We start from the raw sequence: 17,424 nt of genomic DNA on the forward strand, positions 1-17,424 counted from the left end.
TCCTTCCCTACTTTCAAAGCAATGTCTCTTTCTCTCTCCACAACTCATACTACTGCTACTACCAAGGGGTTCTTACTCTTACCTTTGCAAATTAACTCTTCCAGGTGCAAAAAAGCATATACTTTCTTTACCATCAAGTTTTTGTTTCCTTTTCTTTTATTTCCTTTTTCTTTTACTACTATATATTTATGGACACTTTCTCACAAATGAAATATTGTCTTCTTACTCTTGGTAGGTGGTGTAGTGAGAATGCAGGGGAAATACAATGCTCCCCATCCATGGGAGAAAGAAAGACTGTAAGCAGTGCCATGTTTTCATGGACTACTTGTTGCTGTGTAAGCATATTCCTTGTCTTAGCTACGCTAGTTCCCCTGAGTCATCAAATAAGGGACACTCACACATTGCACTCCAGCTCAAGTAGATATGTCCAAGGTACGGATTCATGCTCAACTTCACGTTTGTTTTGAGGACCACCTTGTGGTGGTTCCCTTCAATACCTGTAAACTGTTTCAAACAAGAAAAGTTTGTGTACAGCAGCTAGGAAATTGTTTAGAGTATATAACAATTGTTTGCAACTTAACATTAAGCTACTACGTGTTTACAATTGTTAGTAGCATAAGAACCAAAATTTTCTTATAAAATTGAGACAAAACAGCTGGTTACATTACAAAAAGTTGGTTAGAAATAATTTGGAAAAATGGAAAAAACTATGCTTCACTTCATCAAAGAGAAGCACTTGTATATAAGGCAATATTTATATAGGATATCCACAATCTTTCTATATTTGTTCTACAAATGGTGTTGTTGTTTTGACCCTCAGTCTCAAAGTTAAAAGCATCTAACTATGGATGGATCAGTTTGGTGACTTGGTGTAAGGGTCTTTAACGAAAAAGTATCCATTTGGTGTTGTTCTGTTTTTCACAAGCAGATGATGTAACAACCAAGCTGCAATCTGCACCACCAGGGAGAGACCAGGCTTTTAAATCCTTGGATGGGCGGCAACCAATGACCAGAGAACTGTTGGGAAGAAGTTATAAGAGGTGCACCCTGTACTTTCTTTTCGGGGAATTAACGTCATAACTAATCAAAGAGTACCTACATTAATAAGGAAAAAAAATTAATCCCTCATTTTAAAGTCTAATTAGACTATTTCTTGCCTATATTCCATTTGATTGCAGAGGATATCCTGCGGTAGCTGACGCCCCAAACTTAATACCTGATGTGCAATTGCAAGTACATAATGATAATGTATAATTTTTTCCAATTTTATATTTATTTTTTATACCTAGCTAGTAATGCACACATACCGTCTTCTTAGTTAAAGTCTTGCTCTTGCAATACTGGTAGTAAATTGTTAATTATTCAGTACGTGTTATATAAGACTAAATGCGCGGTTAATTATCTACTTGTTGGTGAATATTAACATCTATATTCAGGTGGTGATGGATAATGGCATTGTCCAAGTTACTTTATCCAGTCCAGGAGGAGCTGTTACTAGGATACAATACAATGACGTCGACAATTTGCTTGAAATTCATAATGAAGAAGAAAATAGAGGGTATATACATTAATAATTGACATTTGTAGCCTTTTCTTAATCCAAAGAATTTAATGTTATTGTTAAATGATGAATCATCATCACCCACCCTTCCACTGGAAATAGAAATCTTGATGTGAAAAAGAATTAGTTAACAAACACACCAAAAGTATAGGAATCTAATCTGTAATTTGTTCTCCAATAGGTATTGGGATCTCGATTGGAGTGAACCCGAGCAGGATCATTATGGAATACATGACAGGTCTGTCCAAGACCTCTATTTTTTCATGCAATAAAAGGTCAAATATCTATTTAGGGTGACAGTTATAGGTTCAAAAGAGGTTTCATCTTCTATTTGTTGATTGGATGTATATGGAAGAAAGACAATCAATCGGAAATTGGACAGACAAGGGGGGCTCATCCATGTTCTTTAGGGTGATAATCTTTAGGAAATCATTAGGTAAAATTTTGTTGGGAAGTGTACATTGAATTTACATTATTGCTCACAAGACAAAGATCTTATATATACTTTAGTTGGAATGTCTTGTAAGGTAGAATGATTGCTCCACAATAACTCGAACTGCCTCATAGCAACTAACATTATGTAGGATATCAGCAACAAGTTTTATGGTGATAAAGGAAGATCCGGATCAAGTTGAGCTATCCTTTGTAAGAAAATGGGATCCTTCCTTGGGGAATAACTCTGTTCCATTGAACATAGACATAAGGTATTCAGCAGGTGCAACTAACACTCTTTCCTTTATTTGTAACAAAAGTAAGTTTATAATTCTTAACGAACTAGATTATTTTGATCAAACAGGTTCGTAATGCTACGTGGTTGCTCTGGATTGTACTCATATGCCATTTACGAGCACTTAGATGGATGGCCAGATTTTGACCTTGCTCAAACCAGGATTGTTTTCAAGCCTAGTAACGACAAGTAAAATCTTCTTTTCTCATGACATATAGGTAGTCTGGTTTACTAGATAAAACTCACATATAATTTCAATTTCAAGCAGAAAATTCAGTGGATAAGAAACTAAGTACATACCTACCTACTCAAAATTTTGAAGATAGTTGAATGATTGTTACACCAATGTATTTTATGTCATTACTGACACCAACATTTCGCATATGTATTTTTGTTTCATGTCTTATTGAAAACTTTTCCAAGGAATTTTAAATTACACAATTTTATTGATAATAAATATGGGCTTTGTGATCTTTAGGTTTCATTATATGGCTATATCAGATGACAGGCAAAGGGCCATGCCAATGCCAGAAGATCGTGATACAGGTCAACCATTAGCCTACAAAGAAGCCGTTCTCTTGACAAATCCAACCAATCCGGAATTCAAAGGAGAGGTACACTATAATCCCATTGTCCATAAAAACAAGTCAATGCCATGGTACATATCTATAGTAATCCAGAAGGGTGAGTTAAACATTCATTTAGCAAACTCGTATGATATTTGAATATAGATGTGGGACTACTAGTCTTTGGAACTGCAAAGGTCTCTAGGGTAGCGGTTTATGTCAAAAACGATGAACACAACTAAACTAAGATAGATGATGATTATATGCAATCTTGTTTTGTTCTTTTTTGATGATGACATGCAGCGCAGGTGGATGACAAATACCAATATTCATGTGAAAACAAAGATTGCAAAGTCCATGGTTGGATTTCTGGCGATCCATTCATGGGGTTCTGGGCCATCATGCCAAGCAATGAGTTCCAAAGTGGCGGACCTCTCAAGCAAGATCTCACATCTCATGTCGGCCCCACCACCCTATCAGTATGTTTCTTTAGAATCCTATAACTTCTTGTCATTTGGTGAATAGCATGTACTTATACGAAATGTTGATTCTACAACCTAACTCAAAAATTTCTTCTTCTAGAGGATGAAAATGATATATGTATACATTTGCATAATTGATTAAAGTGGTGACGTGTATGTGGTGGCTATATATTCAGATGTTTCATAGTCTTCACTACAGTGGAGAGGATGTGGTGCTTAAGTTTCAAACGGTGAATATTGGAAAAAGGTTTTCGGTCCTGTTCTCTTCTATCTTAATGCGGTGACAGACTATGACCAAACTAATCCCTATACAACACTTTGGCAAGATGCCAAACAACAGGTTGCTTTCTCTGGTTTCATACTAATTCTTTATGGTAGAACTTATTATTCTCAGTGGTCGTAGAAATGGACGGAATTTAGTTAGGCTTGAAAGGCCTTTTTATTGCCCATATTGACTTCGTTTAAATTTTCCACGATTTCTTAGATCAGCTAACTGAAGTTCTTCATTTAGATCCATCATTAGGTCTTGTGAATGTTGTGAACCTCCAACCATCTCTAAATCTGCTAAAATTTACATATTCTTTTAGATGATGATTGAAGTCGAAAGCTGGCCGTATACATTCCCAGTTTCAGATGACTACCCTTTCTCTGAACAGCGTGGCACTGTTACTGGTAGATTACTTGTCCAGGATAGGTACCCCTCTCTCTTCTCTCTCCCTCTCTCTCTCTGACACACACACATATTACTAGTAAATTTGGGTTATTTTTGTGATTTAGATACATCAGTCAAGATTACATATCAGCAGACTCTGCTTTTGTGGGTTTGGCTGTACCAGGAGATGTTGGATCGTGGCAAAGAGAAGGCAAGGTAAATGTATCTTAGTCTCCACATCTTCATTCCTAGTGCTCAGGGCCTTAGATTTATTGCACACTTACACGTAGTTATTTACATTTTCATTTCAGGGTTACCAGTTCTGGACTAAAGCAGACGCAAATGGGTTTTTCTCCATTTACAATATTCACGAGGGCGAACATAACCTTTATGCATACGTACCTGGTTTTATTGGAGATTACAGATATGATGTCAATATTACCATCACACCAGGTTTAGCAACTTTCATGAGTTTTGACTATATGTATTTATGGCACCATGCACGGTTTTATTAATGCATATAATGTGAAATAGGATGTCATATCATTATGGGTGACCTTGTGTATGAACCTCCAAGAGATGGCCCAACACTGTGGGAAATAGGCATCCCAGATCGTTCTGCTGCAGAGTTTTTTATACCTGATCCCTATCCAAAATACATCAACAGACTTTATCTCAACAGTCCCAGCAGGTTTGGTCTTGGTGTCATGGTTAATTATCTCCGTAGTATATAATACATGTGGATTGACTAATTTAAGTATGGCTCTCTACAGTGATGGTGAGCCTACAACCTCAGTTCATAGGTTTAGGCAATATGGGCTATGGGAAAGGTATACAGACTTGTATCCAGATGGAGATCTCATTTATGCAATTGATGTTAACGACTACTCAAGGGATTGGTTTTATGCTCACGTTACTAGGTTTGATACCACTTCGGCACCCTTGCTTTCCAATAATTAGCATGTACCTATGTACTTTCTTTTCATTGTGCTGTAGCCTGGGTCTTAAAAATGAGGTTAGTCATGAGTTCAGCTTCGAAATAAACATAAACTCTTTCGCATTTCAGGAAGATTGCTGATAATATATTCCAAGCAACCACATGGCAAATTCTATTCCAACTTGATAGTTTGGGTTATGACAATGGAAGCTATATACTAAGATTGGCGCTTGCATCAGCTACAGCTGCTGATTTACAAGTATGAAGCTCGACTGTCAACATGCAACTCTTTTTATTTAGACACCAACAGTTGTAGCTGCTTTTTCTGTGAATTGTGTTTCAATTTTCGGTTTTGCAGGTTCGAGTGAATGATCCGAGAGCAGATCCGCCACTCTATACAACTGGCCTAATTGGCAAGGACAATGCGATAGCAAGACATGGTATTCATGGACTGTACTGGTTGTATAAAGTTGAGATACAAAGTAATCTTCTAATGGAGGGGTTCAATACTATCTACTTGACTCAAGCAAGGAGCTCAAGTCCTTTTCAAGGCATCATGTATGATTATATTCGTTTAGAAGGGCCTTAGACTTCAAATGGTGGTATAGGAGGGTTGGATTTGTTCTTGTGTCCTCCCTGGTAGTAGGACAGTGATACAAAATTTTTGTGTAAATATAAGAAATTCTTATTTGAAATTGTACACATATACAAGTAGAGGGGAATGAAGCAATGAATGATGGTAAATTAGTAAGAGTGAAGTTGTGAGCCAAGAGATGTTTTGTTCTCTGGCTCTCCAAGCAGGGTGAAGGTTGGGCTGGGTTGGGCTTTTGGTTTTGAGTCTTGTGTACAATCTCAGAGTCTCCCCTCTCCCTCTCAGCTCTCTCTCATCAGTGGGGCAAAAGCAAATATTTTAATTTGATTTAATGGAAGCTACAGAATCAGCAGGGATAAAACCCTACACACTGAAGCAAACCTTAACAGGACACAAGCGAGCCATCTCCAGTGTCAAATTCTCCGACGACGGGAACCTCTTAGCCAGTTCATCAGCAGACAAGACAATTCGCCTCTATGACACCTCATCCTCATCCTCGTTTCTTCAAGAGTTCCAGGGCCACGACGGGGGCGTTTCCGACCTGGCATTCTCATCCGACTCTCGCTATCTGTGCTCCGGTTCCGACGACAAGACCGTTCGTATCTGGGATATTGAGACCTCTACCTTAGTGAAGACACTCCACGGCCACACCAACTACGTCTTCTGCGTCAACTATAATCCCCAGTCCAATATGATTGTCTCCGGTTCCTTCGACGAGACTGTTCGGGTCTGGGATGTCAAGTCTGGAAAGTGCCTCAGAGTCCTTCCTGCTCACTCTGACCCTGTCACTTCTGTCCACTTTAATCGTGACGGTTCCTTGATTGTTTCCAGCAGCTATGATGGTTTGTGCAGAATTTGGGATGCTTCTACTGGCCACTGTATGAAGACTCTCATTGATGATGAGAATCCTCCTGTTTCCTTCGTCAAGTTCTCTCCCAATGGCAAGTTCATCCTCGCCAGTACTCTCGATAGTACCATGGTAATTGTGTTTTTTTTTTTGTTTTATCTAAAAGTTTGTGTCTTTTAGATTATTTCACAACTTAAAACAATATGTTGTAACAAATCACACCTGCTAACTTATGTAACATTAGAGGTTTGCTTAGTTAACTTACTTGCTTATGCCTAATTCTGCCTAATTAGTTACATCTCAGTCTTGGAACCTTTTCCAAATAGCAATGCACTTTTGAGGAAAATTTTGCTTAGTACCATAATAGACTGCAGAGACTCACCCCCCATATTGCAATTTGCAAGGAATGCTTGAGTGCATTCAGTAAATGTTTTGCTTGTATGGTGATGGTAGTGATGATTGTTGCATTTGTTTATTTATTTATTTTGCTCTCTATCCCTTGACTCTAGCACTTGGACTTGTGCTATTAAATGTTAACTTTGGCATCGTCCGTTGCGGATAGGATTGTCTAGGTAATAGTTGAATTAAGGTGTATAATATGATATAATGGAGCAAATATTAAGGAGTAATGTTGAACTTTTCTGTCGTCTCTTTGTCTTAGTTACAAACATGCGTAATAACAAACATGCAGATATATGTACTTGTGCATAATATTTTGTCCAGCCATTTATATTCCTTCATCATCATCAAGTACGCTATGATCTTAGTTTGCCATATCGTCTTGTATTTGCAGAGGCTATGGAATTTTTCAACGGGGAAATTTCTGAAGACATACACTGGCCATGTTAATTCAAAATACTGTATTTCATCTACATTTTCTGTAACAAATGGAAAATACATTGTCAGTGGGTCGGAGGATCACCATGTTTACTTGTGGGACCTTCAGTCAAAAGAAGTAATCCAGAAGTTGGAAGGCCACACAGATACCGTCATATCTGTTGCATGTCACCCTTCTGAGAACATGATTGCATCTGGTGCCCTTGGGAATGACAAGACAGTGAAGATATGGACTCAGGAGAGAGATTGATTCAGTTCGGGTACATTTTGTTTGGATATTTGAAGAAAATCTCCATCTTAACTTTGAGCTTCATGTATTTATCTTTAATTTAGTGAATTGAACTTGAGGAACATGAATCTGAGACAGATTTGAAGGAATTGATTTTGTAAGCAGCTTACTGTGTCCAAAGCTCACATTCAACAAACTAAAGCAGTCGTCATTATTTTTCAGGATTAACCAGTACGGCCTCCGTTTTTCTTTGGTCATTGAATGTTTCATATCATATATAGGCATGACAAAAGGATGTTGCAGCTGTGCTTGTTAACAATTTTTATGGTAATGAGAAATCAGAAGCTTTAGCCTCTTCAGCACTAGTAGCAGTTTTATTTAGTACCTCCACGCAGACAGTAAAACATATTTATATTCAGTTGATAACTCATTTTCCTTCCTGGTTTAACATGGGAGAAATATTCCTTTTGATAACTGGCCTATCCTTTTGTCGAAGTTGGTATGCATCTGTGCTGCAAAGCCTACAACATGTTTATAAACAGATTGATAACTCATTGGCCATCTCATAGTGGGAGAAATAATAAACGGGGAAAGCATGCAGATTGATAACTCATTGGCCTATCCTGATTTGAAACAAAAATGACTCCTTTCTGAACGGGTTAAATGGTGAAAATGAATTGTTGGAAATTGTATAGAAGCACTAGTACTGAAGTGGTTGCTTGTATCAACGTTTGAAAGGTTTACAGAGAGGCACGTAGGCAAATGAGAAAAGATAAATAGGAGAAATTGGAAAAGGGTGGCATGGCTGGAGCTGGACTCTCAACAACGGGGTACAGCTACAGTTTAAAAAATGTTCCTCCCAACAAGCACTGCTGCTGCTCCCAGTTTCTCCCTCCGTTGTTCTCCTTAGTAAGCATTTCTCATTCATGGTCATTTTTTTTATAATAACTAGTAACCAATTAATAACATCTATTATTATTGTAGCGAAGAAGAAGATGGTCTCCAAAACAAGGCTTTTTCAGGCTGCCAACAATTCGTGCTATTTTCTGGGGACCTTGGAAAACTGTAGACGGTACACCTACTACTTTAGAAACGAACTCATCACTTGGGGAATTTGAGCTCACAGGATCACAGGTGTGCTGCTTTTGTTTATCTTCAGAGAGTCTGTTTAATTGTTAATAATAATAATGTTGGGCTTCTCTCTCTACTACTAGGAGGAGGAGGAGCTGAAAGTATCTGTTTGGGCTGTTTCTTCCATCTCAGAGATTTCTTCCAATGACTGGGACGCCTGTGCACTAGAAACTACTGGCTTGCATAAATTCAATCCCTTTCTTTCCCATGCTTTCCTCTCCAGCTTAGAGGAATCCGGCTCTTCTGTCAAGGTCACTTCAACTTCTAGTCTAGTTGTTTTATGAATTGGACCTTTTTACTTCTTCCACTCTTACTTACTTGTGCTCATCTCAAACTTTACTTCTCTTTCCTTTAGACATATGAGATCATTTGCCATTCCTATGACTACGTCCTGATAACATATGTTTGCTAAAACTTCATGCCATTGGCTCTACTCCTTGATGCAATGCTTGTCATATGTTACACTGAAGGGAAAGAAGATAGGCTTCCAACACTATTTTGATATCTTATCTGGACCCTATTGCAGGAAACAGGATGGTTACCTCGCCACATAATTGCTCGGGATGAATTTAGCAATGTTTTAGGTGTTGTTCCACTCTATCTGAAAAGGTTTAACATCTTCCTTCCCATTGCCGTACAATCCTCATATTCGCTTCTTGTACTCTTCCTTTGATTACATATTTGTTTCTTCATGTGTTGGCTCAGCTATTTTTAATTCTGGATTTGCAGCCATTCTAATGGGGAATTCGTATTTGACCATTCTTGGGCGGATGCCTACTACAGTATTGGCGGTAAATATTATCCAAAGTTACAGTCTTGTGTTCCTTTTACTCCAGTAACTGGTCAGAGGATGTTGATCCGTAACATGTGGTATAAAGACCAAGTCTTCGACAAATTAGTTTGGGCACTCAAGTATCTTGCTGATAAGGTATCAGATCTTTGCAAAATAGTTATGTTTTGACTAATTATATTAATATTGTTGATCAATTGTTGAGCAAAATTTATCTACGTAACTATATTCCACTATTCTGCCATTGCGCTTCTGAAATGTTTTTGAGTTTGGAGTGGTAGCTTAAGAGGTTGCATATAAAAGCAAGACCTTTGTCTTTCATTGTTAGTGGGTATAGATGAGTTCAGAAAACATTGTCCCTTTCATCTTGGCATCTTGCATCTCATGAAACACAAATCATCCAATTTATTTCTCTTTGGTATTCTTCTAAATCTCTTCGACGTATCGTGGATCTTTGATGAATTTGATTGTTTTATAAGACACTCCTATTGAGATAAAGCATAATTCCTTGCTTAGTAAATTCTTAACCAATCTAAAAAAGTAAAAAGAAAGTATCCTGTCGAACAATGCTTCTATCATGTACATCTATCGCTGAAGACATGCCTTTGTAATTCAGTAATTCTGAATATGTCCCAAATGTTAAACTATCCACTTTGTCTCGTACTGCTATGAAAATAAAGGGCTGGTTTGCAAGACTATTCTTTGAAAAAAACCCTGCAAAAGCCTCTATTTTCTATATTCACAGAATGATTACTTCTTTTCTGGATTGAAATTACTACTAGCTAGTTCTGATTATACTAAAGGGTGTAACCATTTTGTAATTTCGTACAAGACCTGAAATATACACTTGCTTTAACTTGCAGCATCTTGAAACTTATCATGATTTGTATTCTATGATAGTTCCAAGTTTCATCAGTGCATGTGACCTTTCCATCTGAAATTGAGTGGCATAAGATGAAAGAGCATGGTTTTCTACAAAGGATAGGAATGCAGTACCATTGGAAAAATCGTAATTATAAAAAGTGAGTTGTCTTGTATTCTCACTACCTTTCTCTCTTGTATTATACTTTCTCTCTAATAAACCTTAATTTGCTAGCCTTGAAATTGATGTTTATTGGTCTCATCTGTCTTGCATTTTATCACCACATTGGTTTCACTTTATTTCTGCTTTGCACAAATAGATTTTATGAGGGGTTACCTATTGGCTGTATACAATGTGTGTCAGTGTCCAAAATGGGGTAACTCAGACATACTGACCTAAGTAATAAGTTTAACACATATATCTACATTGTCTCAAATGCAGGGATCATTGTTCAGGAAAAGAGGAAACTTACTGAAAATAATGTGTTATTTTTATTTGGATCGCATCATGTATTTGTATATAAAAGTGTGCTAGGAATGTCAACCTCATTGGCGTTAGAGTAGAACGTGTGACTTTACAGGAAAATATTGAAAGATAATATTGAAATTGAAATCTGAAGTGTCTTGCAATAAATATTGGGAATGTTGTACATGTAGTCTCTCATGGGTATCCTTTTTTAATTCCATGAAATGTGCCCTTTTCTTTCTGCAGTTTTGACGAGTTCTTGATGGACATGAAACAAAGCAAACGAAAAAATATTCGTCAAGAGCGTAAAAAGGTAGTGTACCGCTCTCCTGTTGAGATTGACTGATTTATAGTACTTCTAGATTCCAAGCAATGTTACTCATCAGGTTAAAAAAGAATAAATATCTTTACTAGAAGCATACTTGAAGTAAAGTTTTTCTTAAGGGTACTGCTTCTTTACACTGATGTCATTTTGAAAACATGATTGACCTATATATAGAGTTTGGGGTGGTCATTTGGACCAATTAAACTGCTTCTTCCACATAATAGGTCCTGCAATCTAGAGTGCAAGTTGAATCAACGAAAATGGTAAATTGGACAGACTTGTATCAGCAAGAACAACCAGTCTCGAACTTTTGTACATTCTGGGCCATGAATGCTCTTTTCCCACCATCATCTGTGTTAGACACCATATGGTATGCGCTTACTCAGCTACGTACTTGAGCTATATTGCTGCATATAGCCTGGCATGTGGAATCCAGTAGATGCTGAAAAGAAGACTCGAAGAAGGACCGTAACAGCTCTCAGGCAAAGTTATTTCACAACTTAAGCTGGGTCATGTTTAATAACTTTGGATTCGCGTGCAGTCCAGGTCCAAAATATCCGAACAATATCGTTATGTAATTGGTTCTAGGGAAACATGGTAGTGATATTTTAATTTATCAATAGAACTCATGTTTTTCGTAGTTATCCCTTGACACTGATTTTTTTGGCTTATATGTGTGGATATTTTGAAGGATCCAATAAACCGATATTAATATTTCGGACCATGCTGCAGATACAATGCTATGCTAGTAAACTAAATCTTGGAACCTATTCAACTTTTTATTTACTTATTAGTTGAACTCCTCTTGTGCTTAAAAAAACAGTTTGGTTATTGAAATGAGCTTTCTTGTTTTGACTGTTGCACCTGCACTTGCTTGAGAAATAGCTGGTTGTTAAAGTAAACTTTCTTGTGCAGATTCCTGCACAGAATATAACGATGAAACGCCTCCGTGGATATGAAATTAAGGTATTGCGTGCTTGACTTAACAGATTCTGCTATAGTAGTATTCTTATTAAGACGTCGATGGTGTGATGGCAGGCTACGCATTGGGATTCCTTCTACAAGTTCTACAGAAGCACCACTGACAACAAGTTATATCCTTCTTCCTTTTTTTCTTTTTCCTTGACTTCTTTTTATCTTTCAACATGTAAAACATCTTTTACTGACGACAATCTATTCCTTGTGCTCCCTGTTGTTGCACTAAAAAGAAAACGTCTGGCGTTTGTTTATCTACAGGTGGGGTAGAGCTTACTTAACAAGGGACTTCTTTCATATCATGGGCGAAAAGATGGGGGATAGTGTACTACTTGTTGTTGCTGAAGATGGGGATAAGCCTGTTGCCGGAGCTCTAAATCTTATTGGAGGAGATACTCTATTCGGGCGCCTATGGGGGTGTCTTCCAGACGCCTATTACCCAAGTTTGCATTTCGAAGCATGTTATTACCAGGTCTACATTTGACATTTCTTTTTCGCCTTAATAGCGGTGATCCGATTGTTTAGTTATCCTAGCTTTTGCATTATCATACAGGCAATTGAAGCTGCTATAGAACTAAATCTAAACAAAGTAGAGGCAGGAGCTCAGGGAGAACACAAAATTCAACGGGGTTATCTGCCTGAGACAACTTACAGCACCCACTACATTTCAGATGAAGGTTTCAGGAAAGCTGTAGAAGAATTTCTAGTGCGTGAGAGACATCAGGTATGAGTTTACTGCCTCGAACAATTAAGCTTTTTTTCTTCTTTCCTGTAATGAAGACAGATCTTCCGCTTGTGTGAATTTCTAGAACTTTTGTTTATAACATGATTTCACAAGGATCGATAGTGTGTGATCCTGTCTGGGTGAGAAAGGTGATCTCCCACAATATTGATAAAAAGTTAATAAGATCCGAGGAAATAGAAAAAACCAACTAAAAAGCTGATAAAGTAAAAGTTAAAAAAAAAATATATATATATATATATATATATATATATATATATATATATATATATATATATCTATCTAAATTTCGGATGTTAACCGGTTACAAAGCCAAATTGATGTTAATTGAAACATTCATTTGTCCATTGCAGGTTAGGCGTGTTATGCAACTAATGCACGATTCTGGTCCATTCAAGGATGGTGTACACTAAAGCTCTGACGCCTGACAATCTTGTAAATATGAATTCAGTTACTAGTTTGTTAACAGGAGAAGTGTAATTTTTTTTTTGTTTTTTTTTGCTAACAGAACATATATTTATAAAATTAAGGGAATACAATCAGAGTCTACCCAATACTTGGGCAAACAGCTAATGTCAGAGGACCTGGCAGCCCATTTGGCAAGATCATGTGCCTCTGTTTAAAATTCTACTTAACCAACTAAAACAAACATAATTAAACCTACTAGAGTTTTGAATAATGGATCTAGCAATATTCTGTAGGGGCCAAGCAATACTAGATTATGGGGACTTTAAGCAGTTGATAACAGTTGCATTATCTCCTTCAAAGACAAAGCTTTCTGCTCCTATATGTTGCGCCAAGTTCATTGCCACCTCAGTTGCCAAAATTTCACTTTCTTCTACTGTAGTGGCTCTAAATCTTCTTACTGCAGCAGCTATTAGGTTTCCATCTTCATCCCATGCCATAACTGCTCCTGCTCCTAATCCAACATTCTTATCAAAGGCTCCATCAAACCTGATTACTTGACATTTATATAATGACACACATGAGTTTGTGAACTTCTCATATCCTGTACTATGAGTTCTCTCCTAGATGCTCATTTGTCAAACATTTCCAAGTTTCTATTGTCCCACAAGGCTTGCAGAAGAGTACAAACATATACCCCAAGGTTAGCTATGGTGTTATCTTTGCTATTACACTATTCCATTATCTCATTTAACCATCTCCAGGCTGTCCAGCCCTTATATACTTCAGTTCTCAGTCCCAGTGGTGATGCAAACCATAGGGTTTTGGCTCATTCACACTCAAACAAGTGATGCTCAATAGTTTCCTTTTTGTTAAAACAGAAACCACACATAACATCCTTGTTTTTTATTCTTTCTCCAATAGGAAGAATATGCATGTACATTTTCCATAGGAATAACTGCTCTCTAGGAGTAGCCTTTGCTTTCCAAATCATTTTGATGGTTTTAGTTTGGAAGGTAGAATCACAGTTATCCCACTCCTTTGTTTTCAGCAGGTGGAAAACTGATTTAACAGAGAATCCCCTTTATTTCTTGGCCACCATATGACATGAATTCCATTGATTGATGAGCCCAACAATAATAGGGTCAAAAGTATCAGTTAATAACTGTTGGTTCCATCCTGAGCCATCCTCTGTCATAAAGTGTGACACCTTCCAGTATTTTTGAGTTCCTACTGGTGGTTATAGGTCTTGCAGGAGGATTGGCTCATCCGAAATTCAGCCCTTTTCTCAAATAAAAGGAGACAATTGAATGATTTTTGTTTTTTCAAATGACCCATTTTTTGTTTTTTAATTTGACTCATTCATTACTTAATAGCTTTGTTTACTGTAAATATATAGTCTTTAATAAAAGGCAATAGTTATTATTTGATAGAATCTGCTCTATTCATCTTCTTATTATTAAGGCAGCAATTCGATGTTGGTAGAAACTGCAATGTCAGTATATTATTAAGGGGGAAAGGAGAAATGCCATCCACGCCAAGAGCTGCAATAATAATAAGAACAAGTCCAGGTTTTAAAGTCTCAGTCTTTATCAGCAGAGATGAACAAAGGTCCAGTTGTGAGGACGATACTGATAACAGGGGTGAGCAAAGGTTTGGGGAGAGCCCTAGCTTTGGAATTGTCCTCTCGAGGCCACACCGTCATCGGCTGCTCCCGTTCCAAAGACAAACTCGACGCCCTCCGCCCCTCCCTCCAAAACAACCATCTCCTCATGGAAGTAGACGTGCGCTCCGACACCAGTGTGGCCGACCTGGCAAGGACCGTCATGGAGGCCAGGGGGGGCGTACCACCCGACATCATCGTCAACAACGCCGGCACCATCAACAGGAACAACAAGATCTGGGAAGTGCCCCCGGAAGAGCTGGACGCTGTCCTCGACACCAACATCAAGGGTACTGCCAACGTGCTGCGACATTTCCTACCACATATGGTCCAGAGGAAGCAAGGCATCGTCGTCAACATGTCCTCCGGCTGGGGCAGGTCTGCTGCTGCCCAGGTTGCACCCTATTGTGCTTCCAAATGGGCTATTGAGGGCTTGACTAAATCCGTTGCCAAGGAGCTGCCAGAAGGAATGGCCATTGTTGCGCTCAGTCCTGGCGTTGTCAATACCGACATGCTCGTCTCCTGTTTTGGTGCTTCCGCTTCTGTGTATCAGAGTCCTGATGCCTGGTAATTATCCCCTTCCCTTGTTTTCTTTTTATATTTAAAGAAAAAAATAATCATTTATTGCAACAATTTACATCTTTCTTCTGGCACCAAACCTAATTTCGTGTAATTCTCACTATGTATATCATAATTGGATGAGATTTTCTTATTTCGGCCAATCGGAATTACTTTAACACATCTGGTTTTGAGATTCTTAGAGTGTAAACTTCTTGATATGAATTTCATTTTATCTTTACATCAGCTAGGGGGGGTGAGTTTTCTCGTCTTTCAGAATGCTAGACAACAGAAGTTAGTTCATGTCAATAGAAAAGGATTACAACAACTAAGATTAGTATACCACGAGACAGTGAGGGAAATGGAGGAAGAAGGGAGCTCTGGTTTGTGGAAGAGAAGAGGAGAGATGGAGATTTTTTTTGGCGGGGGGCGGGGGAGAAAGCATTAGTAGTGAAAGATTGAATGGGAAGAGGGATGAAGATAAAAGCTGTCAAGTCAGACAGCATACCCCTAATCCAAGGATTACTCACTTCGCTCATTCTGGATAAATCTATTTGTTAATTAAGATGAATGGCATCAGGTAGGAGAGTACCACCCTCTTTTGGTGTTTATCTTCCTATATCTCTACCTCTTACAGGTTTGGTTTGATTTGTCCTCAATTGATAAGTAGGAGTTTAGTAGCATTAAGCATCCTAACCATTTCCAACCTAACACCAGCCAGCTACCTAGGACTACAAAACACACATTCCTCCAAGTACCCATTGAACCAAGAACTCTGCTTCCAATCTAAATTTTCGAGTCCGATAAAAAAACTGAATAAAAGTTTTGATATTTCATAGTTTGTCTCGGAAGCAAATGGACAGTACTCGTAACTGTGGCATATAATGTCAAAGCCGTATTGCCAAGTTCTTTGTGGAAACCACACCAGAAAGAAATCTCCTATCATTGGTATAGAGTTGTAACCGGTGTTGAAGAAAAGGTGTATGTGGAAGTTGAGATCACTCTTCCAACAAGGTCATTAGGTGCTCAAAATAACAGTTATTTAGGTTGGCAATTCCACGGCAGACTCCTATTCCCATGATTCGGTAGATGAAGCACAGGATGCTGACATGCTAACTGTTATTAAGACTGTGGGGGTGGGCTATGGATATGCTGTGACACATTGGTCTTCCAAGTTTGAAACCTCTCCTTAATGTATGTCTATCAACATCTTGGTGTGTGTATTCGACTATATTTACTGGATAGTATCGCACTCTTGTTATATGTGAGCTTGACGAAGTCTTAGGCATAAGCATTTTCTCTTATGTTAAAATACTTTCATTTCAGTTTCTAGACTTATTAATTGATACTCATTTCAGTTTCTAGACTTATTAATGGATAGTATTTAACGAAACTTTGTTTGTCTTGGTAGGGCACCTAAAGCTGCTGCTATGATACTCAACCTTACAATGTTAGATAATGGTGCATCACTTACCGTGTGATTGTGCAGTGCTCAAGTGTGTCAAGAAATGTTTATGTGGGAATATGTTGTCTCCCTTGATGCAAGTCAAAACTATGTAGATGATTCATCTGTTAATCTGTGATTCTGAATACTCCTCTTAGTTATGCTCTGCCTTTTTCTATATAACATGTCATACAAATGTTCTCCATCTATTGTCTTAGTGGGTGCTCTTGGTATATATTGCTTACAAAGCAAAACGCAAGCTGAGCAACCTACAAAAACTTGAAGGAAATTAAGGTCACATGTCCACTTATAGCAATAGGTGCATTCCTCAAGTAGTTACAATTTCTCCAAATCCAAATGCCAAATAGGTATTGCTACTCTGTAAATTGAGATTACCATCTGGTTCACGAGTTGATTAGCATCTACTACCTACTCTTCTACAATCCCTAAAGTTGATTAGCATTTAAAGATTTGAAAAAACATCCATGTGTAGCCATACCCTGAACCATAGAGGCACAGTCTCTCAATTTTTCCTGAATGAATATTATTTCTGCCTATGGATAAAAAAAATGGAGTCTTTTCGAAATGAAAACACGAAAAATCTCCAAAACAAAATAACAAAATATCGATTTAT

The 17,424-nt window shown here is 37.9% G+C and overlaps 4 protein-coding genes across 4 annotated transcripts; all 4 read left to right on the forward strand.

The window, feature by feature from the left end:
- The first annotated feature begins 243 nt into the window (after positions 1-243).
- LOC147472811 (uncharacterized) lies at positions 244-5,514 on the forward strand. Its single transcript, XM_086588231.1, is given in 18 exon segments — positions 244-432; positions 929-1,040; positions 1,179-1,248; positions 1,437-1,558; positions 1,743-1,799; positions 2,146-2,265; positions 2,358-2,477; positions 2,767-2,902; positions 3,163-3,333; positions 3,513-3,561; positions 3,564-3,676; positions 3,924-4,030; positions 4,114-4,204; positions 4,300-4,441; positions 4,523-4,679; positions 4,762-4,908; positions 5,055-5,184; positions 5,284-5,514. Coding segments are annotated over 18 exon segments (2,229 nt in total). The 5' UTR covers positions 244-278.
- On the forward strand, positions 5,289-7,789 carry WDR5A (Transducin/WD40 repeat-like superfamily protein). The gene is made up of 2 exons (XM_086588230.1): positions 5,289-6,496; positions 7,158-7,789. Exons 1-2 carry the CDS (start codon positions 5,849-5,851, stop codon positions 7,449-7,451), a joined length of 942 nt encoding a protein of 313 aa, XP_086444356.1. The 5' UTR covers positions 5,289-5,848; the 3' UTR covers positions 7,452-7,789.
- A 355-nt stretch (positions 7,790-8,144) lies between these two features.
- LOC147472813 (acyl-CoA) lies at positions 8,145-13,286 on the forward strand. The gene is made up of 12 exons (XM_086588200.1): positions 8,145-8,339; positions 8,415-8,564; positions 8,645-8,812; positions 9,088-9,170; positions 9,291-9,489; positions 10,252-10,373; positions 10,925-10,991; positions 11,919-11,969; positions 12,042-12,094; positions 12,240-12,450; positions 12,532-12,702; positions 13,074-13,286. Exons 1-12 carry the CDS (start codon positions 8,232-8,234, stop codon positions 13,131-13,133), a joined length of 1,443 nt encoding a protein of 480 aa, XP_086444326.1. The 5' UTR covers positions 8,145-8,231; the 3' UTR covers positions 13,134-13,286.
- Positions 13,287-13,816: 530 nt separating this feature from the next.
- On the forward strand, positions 13,817-16,995 carry LOC147472814 (NAD(P)-binding Rossmann-fold superfamily protein). Its single transcript, XM_086588201.1, has 2 exons — positions 13,817-15,355; positions 16,758-16,995. Exons 1-2 carry the CDS (start codon positions 14,727-14,729, stop codon positions 16,825-16,827), a joined length of 699 nt encoding a protein of 232 aa, XP_086444327.1. The 5' UTR covers positions 13,817-14,726; the 3' UTR covers positions 16,828-16,995.
- The last annotated feature ends 429 nt before the right edge of the window (positions 16,996-17,424 follow it).

The sequence above is a fragment of the Coptis chinensis genome, unplaced genomic scaffold, assembly GCF_015680905.1.
Source record: "Coptis chinensis isolate HL-2020 unplaced genomic scaffold, ASM1568090v1 utg73_pilon_pilon, whole genome shotgun sequence".
In the NCBI taxonomy this organism is placed as follows: Eukaryota; Viridiplantae; Streptophyta; class Magnoliopsida; order Ranunculales; family Ranunculaceae; genus Coptis; species Coptis chinensis.